The sequence below is a fragment of the Lepidochelys kempii genome, chromosome 2 (genome assembly GCF_965140285.1).
Source record: "Lepidochelys kempii isolate rLepKem1 chromosome 2, rLepKem1.hap1, whole genome shotgun sequence".
NCBI classification, from domain to species: Eukaryota; Metazoa; Chordata; order Testudines; family Cheloniidae; genus Lepidochelys; species Lepidochelys kempii.
In genome coordinates, this window is record NC_136381.1 from 203,165,967 (window position 1) to 203,191,438 (window position 25,472).

The 25,472-nt window shown below is 42.9% G+C and overlaps 1 protein-coding gene across 1 annotated transcript in view; it reads right to left on the reverse strand.

Annotated features, from left to right (window-relative positions):
• Window positions 1-25,472, reverse strand: part of KCNH8 (potassium voltage-gated channel subfamily H member 8) — a 394,139-nt gene that overhangs the window by 251,622 nt on the left and 117,045 nt on the right. The window contains exon 2 of the mRNA XM_073333523.2: window positions 15,329-15,562. Coding sequence (XP_073189624.1) covers window positions 15,329-15,562 — 234 coding nt within the window. The remainder of the gene's footprint in view (window positions 1-15,328; window positions 15,563-25,472) is intronic.

The following is a 25,472-nucleotide window of genomic DNA, read 5'->3' on the forward strand; positions in this document are numbered from 1 at the left end:
TGACGTGAATAGTTTTTGGATCAAAGCTGTCTGCAGTTCCCCCAGTTATTTTCCAAGGGCATTACAATGTACCAATTACATTAGTGGTGGCAGGTTGACCTATACAGCTCTTATAGAACACTAATCTAGAAAGGGTTTGGTTACCTATTCAGTGTCAGATCTCCATTTATTTAACGATAGACAGGTTCAATAGGTTTTTTCTAGCTGTAGTACTTAGTGGCTGTTGTAACTCTAGTGATATAATTATTCCCTAGTATACTGTAATTGAAAACAAACACCCACCGCAATGAGTTACATGTATTTGGATCATTTACAATGGTGGTCCTCCAACTTTTGTCTCCGTGGAATAATTTGTTAGAGAAAGATCCTCTCCAGATCATTCCCCTTCTCAACATTCCAACCCCTCCACTGTTTTGTTCTCAACATATTTCCTTCTGTCAACCTCTGTTATTTCCCTTTATTTGCCAGTCATCAACCAGCAGGCAATGTTTACTTCCCCTTGATCACCAGCATTGCTGTATCCTATCATTAAGGACCATAGTCACATACTTGGTGCCTAATGCTGCTGGATGCTAATAGCTCCAAGTTCAGAATAAGCAAGTAATCACACTAGTGAATGTACTTTTTTCAGGTAACTGAGAATGTACTGCCGTCCCTGAAAACTGGACTAAAAGGAATTTTTACTCTTAAAAATCATGGAATCATAGACTATCAGGGTTGGAAGGGACCTCAGGAGGTCATCAGTCCAACGCTCTGCTCAAAGCTGGGCCAATCCCCAATTTTTGCCCCAGATCCCAAAATGGCCCCCTCAAGGATTGAACTCACAACCCTGGGTTTAGAAGGCCAATGCTCAAACCACTGAGCTATCCCTCCCCCCAAACAGTTCATTTTTATAAGTTAATGAAATATCCAGTATATATAATGAGTTTTATTTCAGTCTTTTGTTTGTTCCTTGTTGCCTTGTCTGTCTGATCCAAAAACATTATCTAATGTATTCATCACCAGAATACAGAGGAGGTCCCAGACAAAGCACGGTCCAATTCCCGGAGTCCTCAGTTGTGGATCAGTGGAAGAGGGTCCTCAGATTTCAAGGCCGTGAAAGTGGATGAAGGCTGCAGCAAGTGGAGATCTCCAGTCATCTAGGACTTTCCCTACCATTGGGCCTCAGACCTCCAGCTTGTCATGATAGTGTGGTCACGGTAGGTGCACCAGCTTCCCTATATTAAAAGAAATCATGTGTTGGATTCTACCACGGGAAATAACATCTTTATATCCTTCCAAGCCCTGCAGCAACAGACTAGTGGTGACAGGGACAGGATTAGTGAACCTGGCAGTCCCTAGCCATGAATCTGCATGTAGGCAGTGGTAGTTAGATGGTCATCTGGCACCTGGACTGAGACAGGTAGCTACTATCGTGACTCAGCAGTCCTCTTTAGGATCCCCTCTGCTCACTCTTCATGGGGAGAGGGATAGAAAAGGTGCCCTAAACCTAGGCTGTCTCATACGATCCTGGCTGGATTACTGCATCCAGTGGGATAACTCTGCCTGTGGTTAAACCTATAAAAAGACAGTGACTTTTGCTACATGGAAAGTTCGCACCCTGATAGAAAACAGAGATAATGTACGGGCAGCAAGAAGAACTGCTCTCTCCACAATCTTTAAGAAAGGAGGTAAGTCGGAGTGTGGAAACTATTGAGACATTGCCTCGCTATCTACAGCAAGGAAAATTCATGCCTGTGTCCTCTTAAACCGATTAGTTCCCCTTTCTGAGGAAATACTGACGGTTTTAGATCATCCTGCTAGACAACTGACATGATCTTCATTGCCCGCCAAATCCAGGAAATGTCTCAGGAGCAAAATCAGTACCTTTACATGGCTTTCATCTATTTGACAAAGGCCTTTGACTCTGTCAATCGCAAAGCCCCGTGGAAGGTGCTGGCTAGATTTGGCTGCCGTCCAAAATTTATTAAGATCCTAAGGCTTCTCAGTGATCAGATGACTGCCATGGTTCTCTGTAATGGCCTTGAGACAGAACCTTTCATAATAAAAACTGGGGTTAAGCAAGGATGCATTATTGCCCCAACCCTGTTTTCCATTTATTTAGCAGTCATTTTGGGCCTTGTTAAAGACCACCTCTCCAATGGAGTTGACATTCAATACAGAATGGCTGGGCAGCTCTTTAATCTTCAATATCTCTGCCCGAACTCTGAAGTCTTCAAAGCGTCCATTACTGATCTTCAGTATGCTGATGACTGTGTCATCCTTGGGCACACTGAGAATGACCTTCAGTCCATACGGGATTGTCTTGCACAAGCTTACCAAAGCCTAGGACTCTCACTCAATATTGAGAAGACTAAAGTGCTTTATCAACCTGCTTCAGGCCTTGCACATGTCCCATCACAAATCACCACCGAGGGTCAGACTTTGGAGACAGTTGAGCACTTGTGTTACCTTGGTAGCCAACTTTCTCAAAATGCAAAAATCAATAGTGAGATCCAGCACAGGATTCAGTGCGCAAGTGCTTCCTTTGGGAAATTGCTCCGACACATTTTCATGGACCGTGACCTACAGCAGGACACCAAGATCCAGGTCTGTAAGACAATTGTTCCTACGCTCCTCTGTGGATGCGAAACCTGGGTGACCTATCAACAGCAACTCAAAAGTTTGGAGCGGTATCACCAACGATGCCTCCGGAAGATCCTTCGCATCAAGTGGTAAAATCACCGCACTAACGTCAGCATCCTCGCTGAAGCCAATGTCATCAGCATTGAAGCAATGATCCTCCTGCACCAACTTTGCTAGGCTGGACATTGTGTGCGGATGCCAGACTCATCTCCCAAAACAAGTCCTCTACTCTCAGCTCACCCATGGTCAGAGATCCGGTGGCGGTCAGAGGAAATGCTACAAAGACGCACTCAAAGTATATCTTAAGAAAAAAGGATGTGGACATCACAAGCTGGGAACAGCAAGCCGCCAACCTACCCCAAAGGTGCCATATCCTCCATCAGACAGGAGGAGAAGGAGAAGCGCCTTGCCCTCAAAGATGAAAACAGAGAGGAGGAAGAAAAAAGAAATAACTTTCTCCCAGCAGGCCACTGGCCTGCCACAAAAATGCCTGTACCTACTGCAGGCAGATTTGTGGTTCCAGGATCAGATTCCTGAGTCATCTCAGGACCTATATGTAAACCTGTGGTAGAGATCATGTTCAAAATTGAGGGACCACAAATCATCATCAGTTTATGTTAATTAATATTTTTTAAAAATTCTCTTCACATCTATCAAGAGTTACAACCTAAGTTAAGAGGTGTCCAGCATATACATACATTCTCACAGAGTTGTCACTTGCATTTGAAGTTGTGCTGCCTGACACTTTTTTGGAAAAGCTCCTAAAGCTGGATCCTGAGAAAGAGTTCTCAGAGTTCACATGTCACAGAGGACACGATTTGGGCTTGATGTCATTGCCCTTTCTGCCAGGTTACGTTCGTTGCATAATAGGATTTTACTGCACATGTGGTGGAATTACACAAGGCTGTACAGCGGATTAGTCTTCCCAATTCATCATTTGAATCTGCATGAGCACATGCTGTACACAGAGTGAGCTTGCTCACGGAAGAGAATTATAGTAACCCTGTGAGTTGGAAAATTGTAGCGTTTAACCTTTTCACTGCTGAAATTTTATATAAAAGCACACAATGTAGTATAATGTTTTGGGCCAGATCTACTCCCTACACCAAGTCCAGGGGTTAGCACAATTAGAGGTGTGCAGAGAAAGATAGGAACAAAACCATAGGGAACTATTCAGAATGAAAACCAAAACCGTTGAAATCCACAGCAAAAAGGAGAGCGTCTCCATGGCTAGCTGTCCCCCAACTATTGACTTTGTAAGCCCTGGGATGCCTGAATCATTGGCAGTCTGCCTGGCTGGCTGCTCCTGAGTCATGAATCCTGTAAACAGGGTATCTGCCTCCAGGGCAGTGGCTGCCTCAGAGCCACAGACTGTGGAAGTGATTTTGAAAGCTCCATCAGCAGGCTCAGTTTAACCAAGATGACTTGGTGCATCTTGGGGGAGGGGGGAATCACTGGCTGAGGGGGTCAGAACTACCCCCCCCCACACACACACACGCCAACAAAAATCATGAAGGCCAGGAAGGTGGCTGGGCATTGCAGCAGGAGGGCCCTGCCTGCACAATGTGATGAGAACCAATGGGAGCTGGAGTGGGAAGCTGGGTCAGCCTCACCGGACAGGAACCACTGCACGATAAGTCCAGGTTGGGACTGGTCTAGAACACCCATGCCTAGGGCCTCTCACAAATCCCCACCCCCCCACCCCACAACTCCCTTTCATCCTGGAGCCTCCCCCTGATGCCCCCCAGAGGCAGGACCTGATACACAGCCCTGGGACCTCTCTCTCCCAGGGACAGGGAAGGTGGGGGTCTCCCAACTGCCTTAGTGCACAGGGCCTCAACATTCTTTCATGGAGCACTATCAGCCCTGGTTTCCTGAGGAACTTTGTCAAATTCGAACAGTCTCTGCGGAAGGTTTCGATTTGAACAAATGAGCAAATTCTAATGAAAAACTTTTGTCGGAAATTTTCCAAGTAGGTCTAAGAAAAGTTGAGTTCCACAGTCGGGCTGTCGCAGCTGCCAGAACAGCCCAGAGCCTGCAGTAACTGCTGTCCCTCCTGTGATTCTGCTTTACATATTAGGGACGCAATGGTTCATCCCCATCCCTTTCCTTCCACAGTCTACAATCATGGGATCTAAGCATGTCCCACATTACTTAAATTGGTATAACAAGACCCCTAGTGTACTTCACAGATTCCTTTGAATTTTTTCCTTCTCAGGTACAAGATACTGCTTCTTGAGATAATGTTGGGGAATGGTTTTTCTAAATGGGGTAGTGGTTGTTGTAAATGTCATTCTAGACAGGTGGAGGAAGCTTTATCAAAAGAACAATGTCTTGCAGCATGAGCTAATGGTGGTCAGACTCTGGATTTGTGTAATCTATTCTGGAAGTTCATTCAACAGCAGGATCCCCTTGTCTAAGAACATCTCATCACTGTCTTTCACATGTTCTTCCACAAGCTTTGTGAATTGAATTGTTCCAGAGAAGAGCAACTGTCTTGGTGATTCACAGCTAGAGATATAGTATCTAATGTAGCTGAGGCATGATTCCTTAATGGTTTTGAAGGTCAGGACCAAGGCTGTCAATGGTCATGGAAACAGACAGAGCCAGAAGAGGGACCAAAGCACAGATCTGATTTGCTTAAGGTAGCCTAACCCATAGATAAGATGAGTAGGTCCATTCTGCACAAGACGAAGCCTTGGTAAAGACGACTCTAAAGTTAACAATGAGAAAAACTGGCATACTTACATTCAGCATAGAGGCTACTGAAGCAGGAGAGACAGTTATTCATTCCCCTTTAGAAGAGAGGAATTGGAAGACAAAGTTCAAGAAGTTATTCCAACATAGGAATCCTTCATAATATGGAAATCCAGCCTACATGAAGCCAATACCAAGGAACACAGACTAAGGCAGGTAATAGCATAAAATGGGAATTAGGAGGAACCAGAATGAATACATTATGTGAAGAGCCAATAGTCGAAGATTAAATATAGAAATACAAAGCACCTCGATGAACTTGACAGGATAGAGACAAAACAGCATCACTTCTATTAAGTTAATTAAGGAAGATTGTTCTCCGATAATCAACTAATCTTCTTCGAAAGTCTGTCTATAAAAATATGTGGATAATCAGTTCATATAATTCATTTGGATATTCAAAAAGTCTTAAACAAAACACTTTACAGATGGTAGTAAAGAAACTAAGTCATCACAAAGGGCAAGAAGGTATCCCCCTTATTTGCTTGTGTGGGCTACCCACATTGTAGGTCATACTGTGAGGGGAAGGGCAGCAGCAGTGTGGAGGCCATGACTCACCCTCTTGTGCAGGTCAGTGAAGAGAGAGTAGGGTATGGGTGGGAACAGGTGGAGACTGGACTACACTCCAACATACTGGCCAGCACAGCTAAGCCACTATGGAGGGAGAAGTGATTTCCTAGTGGTACAAGGCTGGAGCAGATTACAGACAAGAGGGGAACCAGGGGCTGAAATGTGACTCCCTGAGGCTCCCACTTACTCAGAGGATATTGAAAAGTGTCTGAACTCGACAAAGTGCTGTCATGGAATAGAAAATGGCTAAGAAATGGAAGACAGTGAGCAGAAATTCAGTCACTATTTTCAGCATTCAGTTTAACACTGGGGTGCTCCAAGGATCAGTGCAAGGACCAGTGTTGTTTCATAGATTTATTAATGAACTCCAAATGAGGGGTGATTAGAAAGGTGACAAAAGTTACAGAAGGCATAACATTAGGATAGGGACTGGGGAAGAGCATGAGGAACGCTAACCTAACTATGCTAAGTCAATGGGCAACCTGTGAAATGTGAAAATCATTGTTCAAAAATGCCTGGTCATGCATACTGGAACTTAATTATATGAACTACTCATACACACTGCTGAGTGTGAATTTAACTGTAACCACTTGGGGAAAAAGACCTGGAGCATCACTCTTATCTCAATGTACTTAAAAAAAGCAGTAAAAAAACCTGACCAAAAATAAGAAAATGCATGAAACATCTTACATCTGATTGCCCCAAATGCATCTATAAACTTATATGTGTGAACAGTCACTTGCAAACTATAAACTATAAACACATATGTGTGAACAGTCACTTGCAAACTATAAACTATAAACATATATGTGTGAACATCAGTCACTTGCAAACACTGCTATAAATAAGAAAAAAGTCTGTTTCTCTCTCTAACAGTGCCATCAGTAGTAAAACTCATGTATGGATTAGGTTAAGTACTATCACAGTTTGAAATTATTGGAACAAATCCATTTTCACTGGATTATGGCAGAATTAAATCATGTTGCTGTTCAAAGGAGTTAGTAGGTTGTGTCAACTTCAATGCCAACAATGTAAGAACAGTATCAACTCCAGTCAGTCAGCAATATTTCTGTTTAAATATCATTAAGCTACAGTGAGAGATCATGAATGTTTCAGATCACATTACTAACAGGCTATTTTACTGCCATTTCTATTTTTAAATATTAGCTTTGTCCCCTTTTTTTTAATCTCTTTCATTAAGCTCAGCCTGGCCACTTCATGGAGGTGCCAAATGGGTGTGGAGCTCTTTTGAATATCTGGCCCTTAATGTCTCTGTGCCTCGGTTCCCCACCATAAAAGCTGGAACAACACTACTTCCTATTTCCCATCCTTTGTGTGTCTTGTCTCTTTAAACTCTTTAAACTGTAAACTTTTCAGGGCAGAGGGGGTTCTCTCTTACTATGTATTTGTGTGATACCTGGCACAATAAGGCCTTCAATAGGGCCTTCAGGCACCACAGTAATACAAACGATAATCAGTGGCCACAAGTTGATAAGGTCAACTATTTGGAGGAAAGAGAGAAAAAAGGCGCTGAAGGTATGAAAGTGTTTCTTATCAGTAACTGTTAATAGGATATAACTCCTCTCTCAAAGCATTCCTCCCTATCTACTTACATTAATATACAAGGTTTTTAAAATGACAGCTAAATGTAATTTGTAGAGCACCAGGGAGCTGGAACTATTGAGCTATAAGTAAAACAGGCCAGTGGGAATAATGGTAAAGCTAGCTTTATAAATTAAAAAGATGGACTCTGTGGTCAATGGGATATGTAATTTCAGTTGGACAATATTATCAGTCTTTCATTGCTAGTACTTGGTTGTTCTTTTTTACTTCCCCTCAACCCCCTTTTCATGTTACTGTGTTTAGATATTGCACTCTATGTTTAAAAAATGCTGATAGCTTCTATTGTTAATTTGCTAACAAGAGATTTCTCCTTCTGTTACGGAGGCTAGGGCTGCCAAGTGTCCGGTTTTTGACTGGAAAGTCTCGCTGAAAAAGGACACCTGACGGTGTCCGGTCAGAAACACTGATTGGACATCAAAAGTCTGGTTGTCACCTGCAGGAGCAATGTGTAGGAGGGACATACAGGTGCAAATGCTCCCCAGAGTTGTCTGCTGGGGGTGGGTGGGACTCTGTCCTTCACCCACTGCTGCCTGCTGCCTCCTGCAACCAGGCTCTCTCTCTCTCCCAGGCAGCCGACTGGTAGGCTCTCACGCTGATCCAGAGCGGAGTGGCCAGCGTGAGAAGTGGGTGGTCCTGCCCCTTTCACTCCCTGCCTAGGCCTGGCTGCCAGGGTCAAGGGCTGAGTGAGCCAGAAATGTGCTGCCAGGTCTGGTCATCATCACAGAAGATGGATCTGCCCTAAACTTCCTAATCAGCTGCCCACTTTGGCCAGTTCTTAAATGGTATTCAGTAATCGTATAATAAAGCTGTTTAGTTTTGCTAGCTTTCTTTTTTGTTTGGTTTTCATTTGTTATCAGGGCTAATGCTCCCAGCATCCTTACTCCCACTGAGCAATATCTTACTCCTTCAGTATCATACAACTGCTAAAGTGTATTCACCTACACTGACAGAGGAAGGAAAGAGCTCTTCAGAACAGCTGTGTTCTATTTAATTGAGTCTTGAATGGAGAAATATCACAATAAAACAAAAAGTTTTAAGTAATCATCATTTTAGCAAGAAAAGTAAAGTAGCTGGCCAAAAACGGGAAAATTTTCTTCAGTAAGAAAGAAAGTGATTAGTCTGTTCAAGTTCTGAGATAGATTTAGGGAATTAGTCTGTGACCTCACTAGCAATTCAAGTTCAGTGTAGAGATGTTACATTTGACTACCTCAACAGTTACACGGCTCATTGTAGCATCTTCTTAGACAGACACAAATGTAGGAAAAAGTCCAATCTACTACTGGTTACTGGTCTACTTCTGGGGCTCCCGAAGACCTGCTTTAACTTTATGAGAATTATCTAAATATAGTTCATCAATGCTGTATTTTTCTGGTTGCAGAATATTCGAGCAATGGGGATCCAGTGAGGTTCTGTTCTCAGTTGCACTGGTATAAATCCACAGTAAGTCCCTTTACTTCAGTGGAGTTACTCTGAATTAACATTTCTGTAACGGAGATCAGAATTTGGCCCAGCATCTGTGGTAAAGCAAAGGTCTACTTGGAAAAGATTTATGAAAATATCCTGCCGAAGTACTGCTTTCTGTAAAGCCCTCTGAAGTAGAAAACACCATGATAAATTGCTTTGTTTATTTCTGTGTCACCATACTTCTACTCAAGATGTTGTGAAATAAGAGGCTAGAAGCTGACAGGAGCCACATAAACACTGAGATATATGATAAAATTCAATATAGGGTGGGATTTTTAAAAGCACCCAAGCACTTAGGTGCTCATGTAGGGACGGGGGCCGCCCTCCCAAATTAATGCTTTAACCACTGGGCTATGGAGTCATTCTCATTCACTCTCCCTAGCCCAAAGAATATAGAAATATGTATACAAAGTGGAACAGCTTCAACAGGAGAAAGAGAGAGAGAGAGAACATATAACCTGATGGCTAGGGCGCTTATCCGGGAGGAGTGAGACCTGCACTTAAATCCCTCCTCCAGAGTGGGTATTCAAACCGGGGTCTCCCCCATCGAGCTGAGTGCCCTGTCCACTGAGCTATTGAGTGTAAGGACAGGGGGCATCACCACCTTGTCCTCCTCCATTTTGTGAATCCCTGGTGAATTTAACTTTCATTGTTGGAAATATTGAAACTATTTTGGTAAAGAAAAAAAATCAATTTGCTGACATCAATATATATTTGGTAAGTGAACCCAAACTGCATCTTTTGGCAAGAATAAAGTTTTGGGCAAAAATTTTTTGCTAACTAATCATGGACCAGAATAAAATAATTTCAAAGACAAAGATGTACAGTGCAACTCTGGTATGCCACATCTTTCCACATACAGCTCATACACTTCATGCAGCTCTCAGTTCAATGCCTATGAGCTAGGTTTACTTTCTGCTGAGGTCAGTTTAAAGCAGGACTTTCGCTGAAACTTCCATTGAACTTGTTCTGAGAGTTAGTGGGGTTGTTTTAATTAGAAGGACCGCTCCTGTAATTTGTTTTGCTGACAATTATATTCCTGAGCTGAACTACCACTGAAACGTTTAAGTGATAGGGGGAAAAAATTAATTATGAAGCGGGTAGGGTGCTGGGGGCAAGAATCAAACCCATTAAATTTAGGCTAGCATTAGAGACGGGATTGAAATAGAAACTTGAGTCACTACACGGTTTAGGGTGTTTGGATTCAACATCCAAACCTAATCTTGATTTCAAATTTCATAATAGTTTCTCTCCATAATATGCCAAACTGGAACCTCAGATAAAAACACTGAACAAGTTTGTGCACATTCAAAAACTCCCACACTGAACTTGTATTCAGATTTTACAGCTTGGGCCTGTGTCTTACCAACATGATAAGGCATAAAATAAATTACTACTAAATGGTTACAAAATACTAGCCCTACATTTTATATCAAATACAGAGAGAAAGTAAACCAAAAAATACCTGATATCGCGTTTTCACAGAAACGGTGTCCTCTGATCATCATAGCTCAGGGCTCATTATGAAGCTTTTAAATAAGTGCTGAGAGGACATTCCAGTCTGTACTCTGAACTCAGAACGGTGCCTGGGGCAGCTCTTGAGGTAGCAAGACAAGCCGGCCTAGTGGGTATGTCAGACCTGCCACTTACAGAATAATCCAACATTTTTTTTTTTTTGCTGGTATGTATCAAGGCTTTCTGTACCTTCCAAAACAAAAAATAACTACTCAGAGGGAACAAGCCTGTTCTCACATTTATAAGTCAGACAACTTTCTATAACTTTGCACACTTGCTATGGGCCAAATTTAGATCTGGTGTGAGCAGTTGCCATAAGTCAAGTAGGTGAAGTCAGTGGGGTTCCCCTGCTCACACCAGGTTTAAATTTGGCCGTTTGTCTGATAAGTCTATTGAGTGCGCACATAACACTTCTGTTAACTAAATCAGGAGCCATACTTAGGTGTCTGAGTGCAGAATTTAGGCCTAAGAATTTGACCACTGGTTTGTTTCCCAGGACTTTATGAACACAGGACAATGCAAAACCTGACGCTGAGTGCAATAAATACATGGCTCAGACAAATTTTTGTGGACATCTTCATTAATTCAGCACTCCTATCTGGTTAATGTGTCTTATCTAGATAGTGTATTTTATATAAAGGGCTTATTAAAATAAACAAGCCCCCATACTACAACAATTTCATTGAAGCCAGATCTAGTGTATGCATTTAAGTATGTTAGTGGCTCAGCAGTTAAGTCCATATTTGATGTACTGAGCTTTGCAGCTGAAGCACTGATATAATGTTGTTGTTCACCTAACTACAGCAATTAGGATGTTCTATATCCTTTTAATGAGTCGGAAATGCCTTACATATTCAAACACTAGGTTAGCAGGTTCAAATGGGTACATTCCTGTTTTTGCAGATTGAAATTACTGCAGGTGCCCACATTTCAAAGTATGTCCCCGTGACTTTCCATGTTGGCTTTTGCAGGATAGCTACCTCAGTCCCAAAGTTACTCCATATTCTCTGCCTATGCTTATGTGTAAAATTGCAATTCTCTGCAATTCTAAAACACAAGCAAATTAAACGACTGTAATATATTACAGTAACAGCTTTTCCTACTGTGCTGTCCTGATTGAGGACATCTCTTCACATTACTGACCAGGACTTTAGATTATCTGGGACAGTTCTATCTCATGTTTTAAAGTGAGACCATTGCATGACAGGTCAGAACTTTGAGAATTTATTCTATGTTACATGACTCCTCATGCAGGATAGGCAAAAGAACCATCTGGGCAACATAGGTTGCAGGGAGGTACATTCCTCACTAGCTGGATCAGGGATACAGCTATCCGATAGCCAACCCATTCCCAGAGCAAAACTCTCAGACTTCCAGCCCAATCATATTGCTGTATAAAGCAACTAAGTTCAGGGGGTACACTGATGCTGTGTCCCTATGAGTTATAACTTAATAACGATATTTGTCAGAAATATGAAGTAGAAGCTAAAAGCTGAACCACAATACATGGAGAGATGCATGCCTAGTATCAGATGGAGAGCCAAAAAATAAGCAAATAACCATGCTAAAAGGACATACTGAAGAAAGTGAAGCGTCACACTGAGAAGAGCTGGACAAATCTACTGGATTTTTAACAGAGTGGTTTTTGAAGCTGTACAAATCTAATAAGAAATTTGGTAAGTTCTCAGCATGAAGATCACTTTTAAAAGAAAAGTTATAATGATTTTTAATAACTTCTGTGCTTAAACATGTTGCAAATGGGAGAAAGCACTGCTTCCCACGAGGAACACGTACAAGGGTTTATGATCTAAACTCACCTCCTTCCTGGGTTAGATTTTTATTTTTAGGTCATGCATCTGAAGCCTGAGGCCTGACTATTCTTACAACATAAATCTTACCCAGCAGAGGTTTAGCCTGTGCAGACTGTTTTAGGGTTTCTCCCAACAGAACCTTATTACTCTCCCTTTTTCTATCACTTTCTTAATTAAGCAGACTCTTAGTCATGTATACTACTATGTGCAATGAATCCCAATTGGTCTAGCACCCACGGTGAGTCTGCACCTGTGAACAGTGTCCTAAACCCAGATAGTCATGTGAATATTCATATGACTGATGATTAGGGTGACCATATTTCCCAAAGGGAAAAACAGGACACTGCACGGGGCTGGCATCGCCACTCACCCTCTCCCCCTTTCCCCCCCAGCACGTTCCTCCGCACCTCTTTTGTCAAAAAAAAAAAGGGGGGGGGGATTTGTCCCATTTGCTCTTGCCAACAGTTCTGCCAAAAAAGTCGGGACAGCCAGGACAGGGCTTGATAAAAGGACTGCTTTCAATGAAAGGGTTTCAATTTTTCTTTTGTTTTTTAAATTAAAAAAAAAAACAGAACACTTTTTTTGTATTCCGTAGACGCCTTTAAAGAGCTCAAATAAAATTAAAAAATCCACATACTGTCTTATGTCTGCAATTTCTGGGCAAACCTCAGAGTTTCAGTAATTCCATTTTGTTCAGATACATAAATTATGGATGCTTTGCCAAATTTTCTGGGTCTGCAACACTGAATTGAAAAATCACAAGAATAACCTTTCTTGTGAGATTTCTTGCCTTTTTTGCTTTTAATGCAAAAACGGTCCCATGATATTTCAGCACTTCCAGATGGTGCATAAAAACTTGAAAATAAAATATAATGGGTAGTAAGAGGAATTTGTTTGTACTTTGAAAATGATTTGATGAGTTTGATTCAAATTATACACAAACGTTTAAGAGGTGAGAGTAGGTGGGAAATTTTTTTATCCAAACCAGTTTGTCCATCCCAACTAATCTGTGATCCAACTCCTTAATTGCTAAGGAACTCTACCTACAATTCCATGATCATTTCTTTCTGCCTTTGTTATCACCGTAAGTGCTACAGGCAATATTCATTCCTGATGGTGCAGTGAGAATTCAATTTACATCCCAAGTAAAAGCCAGTGCGTACAACTGGCCCTAATTCTTCCATTCACCTAATCTTAAATCTTCTCTCTTATGACATTGTTTAGTCACCACCATCCAACAACGGGGAAAAAAAGTGGCCCTTGAAATTTCTGGAACATTTTTCATATCCAAGAAAGATTAGTAAATCAGTAATTAACTTCTATGAAGCTGATTCATAGAACATGTGCTCCAGACACACTGCAACGTTTTCTTTTAAATGCTCGAAGTAGGAGAGGGAAGCATTTTATTGCATCTTCAAAATGTTTTTACATAATATGACACTTTAAACATGGAGTGTGTATTAGCCTGAGGTTTGTGAGCCTATAGACTAAACGACCCTTTTCCCTCTCATATTGCAGTCAGAAAAGGGGACAATTTTTCTCCTAGTATTTTCAATACATTGTCTTTCCTTTCCTCAGAGTATATCCATTATTTTAAAATGCTTATCTGTAAAAATGTAGAATACCAAAGTAATATAATTCTACAGAAAAACATTTCAACAGCACATAAATATTAAGCAAGAATTGTGAAGACGACACCTAGCCAGAACATTTGTTCACAAATTCTAAGCTTAAAAAATAAAAACAAAAGTTGATACACAGTGAAATACAGCCTCAAGCCGTAAATATTTTTTAATTGTTTCAGACCATTTGCACGGCATTATGTCAGGTTTGCTCTCCCATTGGTTCCTTGTGCTTGAGCATCACATATGTCCAGTACTTCACTTCAAAGGCAACACAATCAAAACACTTAGCAACGAGTGAGAGAGGAGTTCTAAGAGGTGGAGTAAAGGAGCCTGCCATCAATAGAATGGGTGGAAGAATGGTCTATATCACTCGGCTACAGGCATGCTGCTGCAAACCCAAGTCTCTTTTTTCCCCTTTGTGGTATCATTGCTGATATATCTTCTGTGCAAACACATACAGATATCACAGTCATAAATGGGGATCAAACTTGGGGCCTTCAGCACAAAACACACAAGCCTCTACCTCTTCATGCAAATATGAACTCCTTTAGCTGTAAGTAAGTAGGGGCTTGTGCTTTTGGGTCCCAATCAAATACCCACTGAACTAACTCTAGGCACCTGTTTTTTTTGTCGTTTTTTTTTTAAACCTTGGTTATTACATGTATTAGAGTGCTCTCTTTCTCTAGCTTCTATAAGACATTCAAAACTTTCTGAAAATTTCAGCATCAGTAGAGCTGGTTGAAACTTGGAATCTCCATTTGGCAAAATATTTTGATGTTCCAACTCGTTCGTTCCAATTCTGAACAAATTTTGTGGGAAATTTTCTCAAAATTAAGCTATTTTGTGAAAAAAACGTGGGGTTTGGGTTTTTTCTTGGTCAAAATGGAATTTCCTCAAGGAAAAAGAGTTTCACTGTAAATTTTCCAACCATCTCTATCAGGCTGAAATTTTCCATGCTTAGTCTCTGTCTATAGGTGAGTTTTAATTTAATTTTTGTTTTAAAGTTTCAACGAGACCAGATCAATGTTTGATTACAAGATGAGTAGACAACTTTATATGGTGCACCTTCTACACTGAATAAGTCAGTGCTCCACAATGTTTCTTCAGCTTTTTACAATACCCTGCAACTTATCACATAGATATTACCACTTCTACCTATATATTTGCACTTCTACCACCATAACAGCCCTGCCTTCATTCAAATCAATTTCTGTAGCCTTCTGAACATTCACATGCAGTGTGGTTAAATACAGTGGACATATAACTACTATGCTAAATAATGGTAAATTTCAGCTTGTCTGGAACTAATAGAACACTGATGAAAGCAATAAAACTCACCGTTCTTCTTATAAAACATGACTTCTCCTTTGAATTCCACCTTATCTTCCAGTGACTTTTCAATTTGAAGAATCATCTGCTCATTTGTTTCAGCACCAAGTAAAAATTTACAGCTGCAGCTCTTCTGCATGACTTCAGTTCGCGCAAATCCAGCAAGCTCACAGAAGCCATCTGAACAGTAAACTATAGGGAATCCCTTAGCCACCTGAGCATTTGCAAGGATGAAGTTACTATCTGTAGAGGAACACAGAAGTAAAACATTAATTACAGACGGAATTACAGCACGTCTATCATAGTCCTTTGTATAGCTATGATGGAAGCCACAACTGTGCATTAATACATAAAGCCAGCCTGTGTACAACAGAAGTATGTTATTGGGTTGAAATAAGGAGAATAGTAAGAAACCAATGCTCCCAACTTTACCTATCCCATGACTCAGGGGTTGTGGGAGAGAGGTATCAGACAAACTTCCATTTCTCACTCACTAGACTGAATTTAGATTAAGTCCAGTGGCCAAAAGACATTACCATTCAAATGGCTCTTCATGATCAGTGTGGTATTTTTAAAATAAGTTAATGATCTCCGAGCACTTTTTAGTGGACTGCTGTCAATATATCAAAACAACCACAACTGAGCACCTTAGCAGAGAAGCCTGAATGAGAAGAACTTAAATACCCCTTAACAATATCTCTTGAGGCATGCCTGAAGGTGGGATTGAGGCATGCTGGTGAAGCATTTTGGAGAACGCTGCCCTCTTACTTCTCAGGATGTATCTCCTCTTTGGGGATGCAGAAGATTTCAGTCTAAAAAGCTGTCATACAAATGCTTTTCACAAGCACTAAATTCACTTAAAAAACAGATTTAAAAAGGTCTATAACATATATTATATGATGATTTAAAAAAAAACACTTCTGGGACAAAACTCTTAATCGAGCAAGCCTCCCATTGAAGTGAATGAGAGTTTTGCTCAATTAAGAACCACAGAATTTGCCCCCTTTAATATTAGCATTCTTATTAAACCGCATAGTTTTATTTGCGATGTGTTTTTAAAATGTGAGCAACAGTCATTTCATGCAAATTGATTTTAAGAAGGAAAACAAAAGGACTAACCTTTATGTTACTAAGGCAATGGTAACTTAAAAATTAATAGCGGAGTAGCTCAGAAGAGCGTCTAAAAAATCTTTAAGGAAAAATTAGCCAATGATGAAACCCTAGTTTCCTAACATATCTAATCTGTGCAGGTGCCTTTGAAAATCTCATTTGGTGACCATCTGTATCTTCATGAACCCAATACCTTTGAAAATCAGGCCCTATATTAGTGCTTCAACTTCTTCATTCTTGAGACCACACCATAAGAGAGAGATCCTAATTTCAATCACCTTCCTCCTGAATCTTTCTCAATCCCTCATTGTTGCTTCTCAAATATTTCAAACTTGTTTCCAGAAGTCTAAGCTGCTGCTCACCTAATTAAAAAACAGCAACTTTGTGCCTTGTCTCCAGCCAAGCTGATGAAGCATTTAATATACATTACAAAGAAGTTAATTTGGAACGTGTGTAAGAAACGAGCAGTGCATTTTTCTAAACACATTTCTTAAAAGTGCATGCTAATGAGCTAATGTTCTAATTATGTTCTAATTATGTTCTAATTATGTTCTAATCATGCCTGCAGGGGGCGGGCAGTAGGGTGTCTGTTTGTTTGCGACAGGGAAGCCTGGCTGTTTAAAAATAGCCAGAGCTTCGCGAACCAGCTGAGCAGCGGAGAACCAGCTGAGCAGCGGGGACAGCAGAGCAGCACACAGCAGGAGTTTGCCTGGGAGTTCGCCTGGAGGGAGCCCAGTGAGGCTTACGTCTTGCAAACTGCTCTGAGGAAGGTGATATGGAAGGGGGGGGTTCAGCTGTTGTGACCTGCACTGGATGTGCCATGTTTGTCTTTCTTCCACAGGACAGAAGCGACTTTGTCTGTACAAAGTGCAAGCTGGTCTCCATATTGGAAGAGAAGATTGAAGGTCTGGAGCAACAGATAACAACCCTGCGTTGCATACGGGAAACTGAGGATTTCCTGGACGAAACTCAGGATAGGCTTCTAGGGGCACAAAGCTCTACAGATATAGAGCAGGTTGCACAGAGGAGCCAAGAGGCTAGTGAAGAAGCTTGGCAACATGTGACCTCCAGAAGAGGTAAGCGGAATGTCCGGGTTCCAGTAACACAGACACAGGTAACTAACCGCTTTCATGTTCTCTCCACAGGTATCGTTGCGGAGAGTGGACCAGATGATATGTCTGGGGCGAGAAAGCAGAAGGAGACTCTGCTGGTTGGAAGGCATGAGATGCGCTGTCCTGAGGTTGGGGGTTCCACGACCACCACCCCCAAGAGGAGAAGGCGGGTGGTGGTGGTCGGGGACTCTCTCCTCCGGGGGACTGAGTCATCTATCTGCCGCCCTGACCGGGAAAACCGAGAAGTCTGCTGCTTGCCAGGGGCTAAGATTCGTGATGTGACGGAGAGACTGCCGAGACTCATCAAGCCCTCGGATCACTACCCCTTCCTGCTTCTCCACGTGGGCACCAATGATACTGCCAAGAATGACCTTGAGCGGATCACTGCGGACTATGTGGCTCTAGGAAGAAGAATAAAGGAGTTGGAGGCGCAAGTGGTGTTCTCGTCCATCCTCCCCGTGGAAGGAAAAGGCCTAGGTAGGGAGCGTCGAATCGTGGAAGTCAACGAATGGCTACGCAGATGGTGTCGGAGAGAAGGCTTTGGTTTCTTTGACCATGGGATGGTGTTCCATGAAGGAGGAGTGCTGGGTAGAGACGGGCTCCATCTTACGAAGAGAGGGAAGAGCATCTTTGCCAGCAGGCTGGCTAACCTAGTGAGGAGGGCTTTAAACTAGGTTCACCGGGGGAAGGAGACCAAAGCCCTGAGGTAAGTGGGAAAGCGGGATACCGGGAGGAAGCACAGGCAGGAATGTCTGTGAGGGGAGGGCTCCTGCCTCATACTGGCAATGAGGGGCGATCAACAGGTTATCTCAAGTGCTTATATACAAATGCACAAAGCCTTGGAAACAAGCAGGGAGAACTGGAGGTCCTGGTGATGTCAAGGAACTATGACGTGATCGGAATAACAGAGACTTGGTGGGATAACTCATATGACTGGAGTACTGTCATGGATGGTTATAAACTGTTCAGGAAGGACAGGCAGGGCAGAAAAGGTGGGGGAGTAGCACTGTATGTAAGGGAGCAGTATGACTGCTCAGAGCTCCGGTACGAAACTGCAGAAAAACCTGAGTGTCTCTGGATTAAGTTTAGAAGTGTGTGCAACAAGAGTGATGTAGTGGTGGGAGTCTGCTATAGACCACCGGACCAGGGGGATGAGGTGGATGAGGCTTTCTTCCGGCAGCTCATGGAAGCTACTAGATCGCATGCCCTGATTCTCATGGGTGACTTTAATTTTCCTGATATCTGCTGGGAGAGCAATACAGCGGTGCATAGACAATCCAGGAAGTTTTTGGAAAGCGTAGGGGACAATTTCCTGGCACAAGTGCTAGAGGAGCCAACTAGGGGGGGTGCTTTTCTTGACCTGCTGCTCACAAACCGGGTAGAATTAGTGGGGGAAGCAAAAGTGGATGGGAATCTGGGAGGTAGTGACCATGAGTTGGTTGAGTTCAGGATCCTGACGCAGGGAACAAAGGTAAGCAGCAGGATACGGACCCTGGACTTCAGGAAAGCAGACTTCGACTCCCTCAGGGAACGGATGGCTTGAAGGGGAAAGGAGTCCAGGAGAGCTGGCTGTATTTCAAGGAATCCCTGTTGAGGTTACAGGGACAAACCATCCCGATGAGTCGAAAGAATAGTAAATATGGCAGGCGACCAACTTGGCTTAATGGTGAAATCCTAGCGGATCTTAAACATAAAAAAGAAGCTTACAAGAAGTGGAAGGTTGGACATATGACCAGGGAAGAGTATAAAAATATTGCTCGGGCATGTAGGAATGTTATCAGGAGGGCCAAATCGCACCTGGAGCTGCAGCTAGCCAGAGATGTCAAGAGTAACAAGAAGGGTTTCTTCAGGTATGTTGGCAACAAGAAGAAAGCCAAGGAATGTGTGGGCCCCTTACTGAATGAGGGAGGCAACCTAGTGACAGAGGATGTGGAAAAAGCTAATGTACTCAATGCTTTTTTTGCCTCTGTTTTCACTAACAAGGTCAGCTCCCAGACTGCTGCGCTGGGCATCACAAAATGCGGAAGAGATGGCCAGCCCTCTGTGGAGATAGAGGCGGTTAGGGACTATTTAGAAAAGCTGGACGTGCACAAGTCCATGGGGCCGGACGAGTTGCATCCGAGAGTGCTGAAGGAATTGGCGGCTGTGATTGCAGAGCCACTGGCCATTATCTTTGAAAACTCGTGGCGAACCGGGGAAGTCCCGGATGACTGGAAAAAGGCTAATGTAGTGCCAATCTTTAAAAAAGGGAAGAAGGAAGATCCTGGGAACTACAGGCCAGTCAGCCTCACCTCAGTCCCTGGAAAAATCATGGAGCAGGTCCTCAAAGAATCAATCCTGAAGCACTTGCATGAGAGGAAAGTGATCAGGAACAGCCAGCATGGATTCACCAAGGGAAGGTCATGCCTGACTAATCTAATCGCCTTTTATGATGAGATTACTGGTTCTGTGGATGAAGGGAAAGCAGTGGATGTATTGTTTCTTGACTTTAGCAAAGCTTTTGACACGGTCTCCCATAGTATTCTTGTCAGCAAGTTAAGGAAGTATGGGCTGGATGAATGCACCATAAGGTGGGTAGAAAGCTGGCTAAATTGTCGGGCTCAACGGGTAGTGATCAATGGCTCCATGTCTAGTTGGCAGCCGGTATCAAGTGGAGTGCCCCAGGGGTCGGTCCTGGGGCCGGTTTTATTCAATATCTTCATAAATGATCTGGAGGATGGTGTGGATTGCACTCTCAGCAAATTTGCGGATGATACTAAACTGGGAGGAGTGGTAGATACGCTGGAGGGGAGGGATAGGATACAGAAGGACCTAGACAAATTGGAAGATTGGGCCAAAAGGAATCTGATGAGGTTCAATAAGGATAAGTGCAGGGTCCTGCACTTAGGACGGAAGAACCCAATGCACAGCTACAGACTAGGGACCGAATGGCTAGGCAGCAGTTCTGCAGAAAAGGACCTAGGGGTGACAGTGGACGAGAAGCTGGATATGAGTCAGCAGTGTGCCCTTGTTGCCAAGAAGGCCAATGGCATTTTGGGATGTATAAGTAGGGGCATAGCGAGCAGATCGAGGGACGTGATCGTTCCCCTCTATTCGACATTGGTGAGGCCTCATCTGGAGTACTGTGTCCAGTTTTGGGCCCCACACTTCAAGAAGGATGTGGATAAATTGGAGAGAGTCCAGCGAAGGGCAACAAAAATGATTAGGGGACTGGAACACATGAGTTATGAGGAGAGGCTGAGGGAGCTGGGATTGTTTAGCCTGCAGAAGAGAAGAATGAGGGGGGATTTGATAGCTGCTTTCAACTACCTGAAAGGGGGTTCCAAAGAGGATGGCTCTAGACTGTTCTCAATGGTAGCAGATGACAGAACGAGGAGTAATGGTCTCAAGTTGCAGTGGGGGAGGTTTAGATTGGATATTAGGAAAAACTTTTTCACTAAGAGGGTGGTGAAACACTGGAATGCGTTACCTAGGGAGGTGGTAGAATCTCCTTCCTTAGAGGTTTTTAAGGTCAGGCTTGACAAAGCCCTGGCTGGGATGATTTAACTGGGAATTGGTCCTGCTTTGAGCAGGGGGTTGGACTAGATGACCTTCTGGGGTCCCTTCCAACCCTGATATTCTATGATTCTATATGATTCTAATGATTTTAGCTTTGGCCCCATATCAGCAGAGACAGGAATACTGTAGAACTCACAGGAAGGTGAATTGCAACCACTGCATACATTCATCTGTATCTTAGTTCTCTTGTTGCAGCGGCTGGGCCTAGAACTCATAGTAGGCTCCATATAACATTACTTGAAGAATAACAGTGATACTGGTTAGGGGATACTTACAATCAAATTTTATTTGATAATTCCTAATGTTTAGTGATCTTTGGTATAATGTCACAGTGAACCACGGTTCAGAATATAATGGTAGTTTACAACAAAGACAAAAATCACATGAAATAGAGGTAAATTTCCAATCATTTAGTTATGTACCACATCTGAATCATGACTTATCTAGAGACTGAAGCTGTTGTTTAATCTCAACAGTGATATTAAATCACAAGCCCACTCAAACTCAGTCTTGGTTTCAAAGTTCAATGTGTTTGCAAACTTCTACTATTCATGTGAAATTTCAGAATCATGGCCTGAAATTGTTTGTCCATCTGAAAAGCTGGCAAATTCTGCTCCTCTCCAAACATTTTAATAGGCAAAAGGAATCACATTAGAGACACTGAAGAAGCGGGTGGTGGTCCTGCGAGCTGCTGATGTGGCATGGAAATAAAGAGGGGCTGGCTATTGGAGTTTTTGATTGGAGGTTCAAATGAATCCAGTTTAAACCTTTCAAATTGCAGGCAACAGTTCACTTCAGTCCCCGGTGGACAAATCTGAAAGCAACTGAAACTCCTTTTGGGGTTTTTGGCTCACTAGGACCACACAATCACCCTAACTCAGCAGCCCCCTCTGTTCTGGTCTCTTTTGGACTAGTATGGCACCCCCTCCATATGGTGTATAGGTCAGTTACACAGCCTTTTTGCCTGTGCTTCTCCTACCATCAAGGTAAAATGCAGGGCTTCAGTGTTGTAGGGGGCCTTTCGTCATCTGTCCAAACTTCATCCTGAATGCCAAAAGCCAGTATTTTTCTTGTACTCTGCTCATTAATGTGTGTTTACCCTACAGCATCCTAATGGGGACTCAGGTGCAGCTTTCTCCCAAAGCAGACATCTTTCATTGTTTAGAACTGTTTGTGTGGTGAGGGGGAAGATGCTGAATAAAATGCATCCCTTGATAAATATTCATAAGCCAATAATGGCTTGGGTCAGTCTGCACAATGTATAAATCTAAATATGTAAACAATAAAGTATTCATAGCTGTTTGTTGTGGGAGACAGTTTATAAACCTACAGGAAGAAACAGTTGGCTTGATTCTCCTCATAAGTAGGTTTTAGGTCAGTGAAATCATAGAGTATCAGGGTTGGAAGGGACCTCAAGAGGTCATCTAGTCCAACACCCTGCTCAAAGCAGGACCAATCCCCAATTTTTGCCCCCGATCCCAGGCCAATGCTCAAACCACTGAGCTATCCCTCCCCCCACTGACTTCAACTGAGTTACTCCTTATTTACACCATAGTGAGAAATGTTGGCTGATATTTGCTGGGACTCCAGTATTTTTAGGACAATGCAGAGTTTTCTTAGGATAGGTTTGCCTTCGGGGTTTACACTTCACATGTCTGGGTTCAATTACTCACTCTTTGCTCCTATCTAATTAAAGATCTTTCCAAAATTGTTTATGAAATTCAAATAGATACTATTTGTCCGCCGCATATCTATTTTTTAAAAAAAATCTACATCATTTCAATGTATTGTTTAACTCCTCAGCCTGTCATTTTTATTTGCCTAACTAGGGAATAAATATTACCAATTCTACATTGGCATACTGCTCCTGCTGTCAACACAAAATCAAATCCCCATACTGCCAAAAGAATTAAAATCATATGCTAGCACCATCATTAAGTTGCAGTGCAACAATATAAAAGTAATGGATCTCACATCCCAAAAGCAACTATAGTTATAAATTTAATTTATTTCTGGGTTTCTTATTGTTTAAATTACAATTATCCACTGCAAAGTCATGTATCTCTTTCTATCTAATTCAATATCAGATGCAGGAAGCTGACTGGAACACTGAATGGACAAAAAGGGTTCTAGAGAATGCTACCTAATTGTAGGAGAGCTTGAATGTGTTTTTAGATACAGGAATAAATTAGAAAATAATAAATATACCAAGAACTTGTAAATCATGGAATAGGGGCAAATTCTACCAGCAGTTACAATGAAGTAAGTACATTGGGGTTGGTCCATTGACATCAGTGCTGCTGCATAAATCAGACAAAAAAAATGCTCAAAGAGCATGATCCAAAGCCCACTGAACTCAATTGGAGTCTGTAGCGGGGCAGTTACTTCGCTCCTAGAGAAAAGACCAGGCTGATTGGGAAAGCAGTCACAGCTGGGGCCATGCCCCAATCAGGCCACACGTGGGCTCAGGGAGAAGTTGGGTCAGTCTCTCTCTAGGTCTTGAGAGAGTAGGACCTGGCTACCTGGGAGAGAAGAGTACTTGAGACAGAGCAGTGCTGGGGAAAGGGAGGAGGAGGAGGAGGAGCAGGTGTTGGGTAGCTCCAGCCTGGCAAATCCCCAGGCTGCAGGCCTGGTCAAAGGCCAAAACAGGTATTGGGGTTGCAAAGGTGCAGCCCCGGGGTAGGCAGAGGCAGCAGGTCCAACCCCCCCACTTGCCGATGAGGAGGGGTTTACAGACTGCAGTCTGCCCCACTGGGCAGGGGCTGGATGAGGACTGGCAGTAGCCACTGAGGCAAGGTGGGTTTAGAAGGTTGGGGGTTCCCCTGGGAGGGGAGACCCAGAGTGTGGGGGCATTGCCATGGGGCAACACCCCAAGGTAAAGAGGCACCGGGGTCCGGAAGGGACACAGGATATCAGCCAGCAGAGGGCACTCCAAAGCTGGAAAAGGGCTAATTCCTGAGACTACCAGCAGGAGGCGCCGTGCCAGTGAGTCTCGCTTCACTACAGAGTCTTTCCACTGTCTTTAAAATATGTTGGATCAGGTTTCTAGGGCTCGATCATACACTCATTGAAGTCAATGGCAAAACTCCTACTGACTTTAATGGTGCAGGATCAGGGCCATAGTCTCTATTTCCTGATTTGCAAATTCTGCTTAAATTAACTACAAATTATGAAGTTATAATTCTACTTAAAGTATAAATCATAGTTACCTATGAGATAAACAAAGACCAAAAGAGAGAATAAACATTCCACTGCCTGTAGCCAGACAGCCAGCCCCCCCCCCCCCTCAGACCAGCATTGCTGGAAACACAGGAGGAAGCAGGAACAGGGCACTTAACATATATTCCAGCACAGCCTTTGAAGCTGTGAAAGCACAGGTGTGCTGCTACAATGTGCCTCTGGGAACAGATACCACGATTAAGCTCACAGCAGGCAGAGGCCCTGTGACAGACATGGCTCTTAGCCCCAACTAAATAGCGTGATGCACACACACCAACATCCTAGGTGGGAAAATATTTACCCTGATAAAAGAAATGTCCAGTAGTCGAAACTTATTGTTTCTCTCCTTTGCAAGTGTAAACTACTCTTGTGAAAGCTGGCGTCACCCCGACAGACCAGCCTCAATTTGGCATAAGAAAGGAGAAAGAGAATAAAGGAGTACAGAGGTATAAGTAGGGGACCTACAGCACCATGATTTTTGAGTGCTTTTCACTATCTATCTGCTGGTCAGATAAGTGACAGCCTCCCAAGGCTTCTGCAGCTAAGAGGGTCCCTACGCCTTGTCCCTTATTCGTCTTTCCGCGGAATTGAGTGACCGATCCTGGCTTGGCACCGCTGGAATCGAGAGATGCAAGGAGGGTAAGAAGCACCCACACCTGATCTCCTATCTTTAGTGTACACATATTTTGAAATAGAGCTCTATATTTTGTTTTCTTTCTTTGGGATTGTGGCTTCAGTTTTGTAACTTGTTTGTCTGTGTAACATCTCTACATTTAAATAAGTAGGCACTAGCAATTTTGTAACCACATGATTAGAATCTAGCTTAATAAATTTTGGTAACCATTTATGCATAAGCCTGACTTGTTTTCTCTGGTTTACTGTAAAGCAGCCAACACAATTAAAGAACCTCAGCCGTTTTGGCTCTAAAGCCTGGCCATTAGGTGAGAGTACTAAGAGCCTAGCGTTGAGTTGTGCCGCCTCCACGGGGCAAACTCTTGGGGCACCTGTCAGTCAATCCTGGCTGCCCGCTGCGAAGGAGCTCTGAGCTCTAGCAGTTAAAGTCACGGGTGTGGAGAGGCTCTTAGTGCTGCCATTGGGGCACCTGTCAATCAGTATTGACTGCCCGCTGCGAAGGAGCTCTGAGCTCTAGCAGT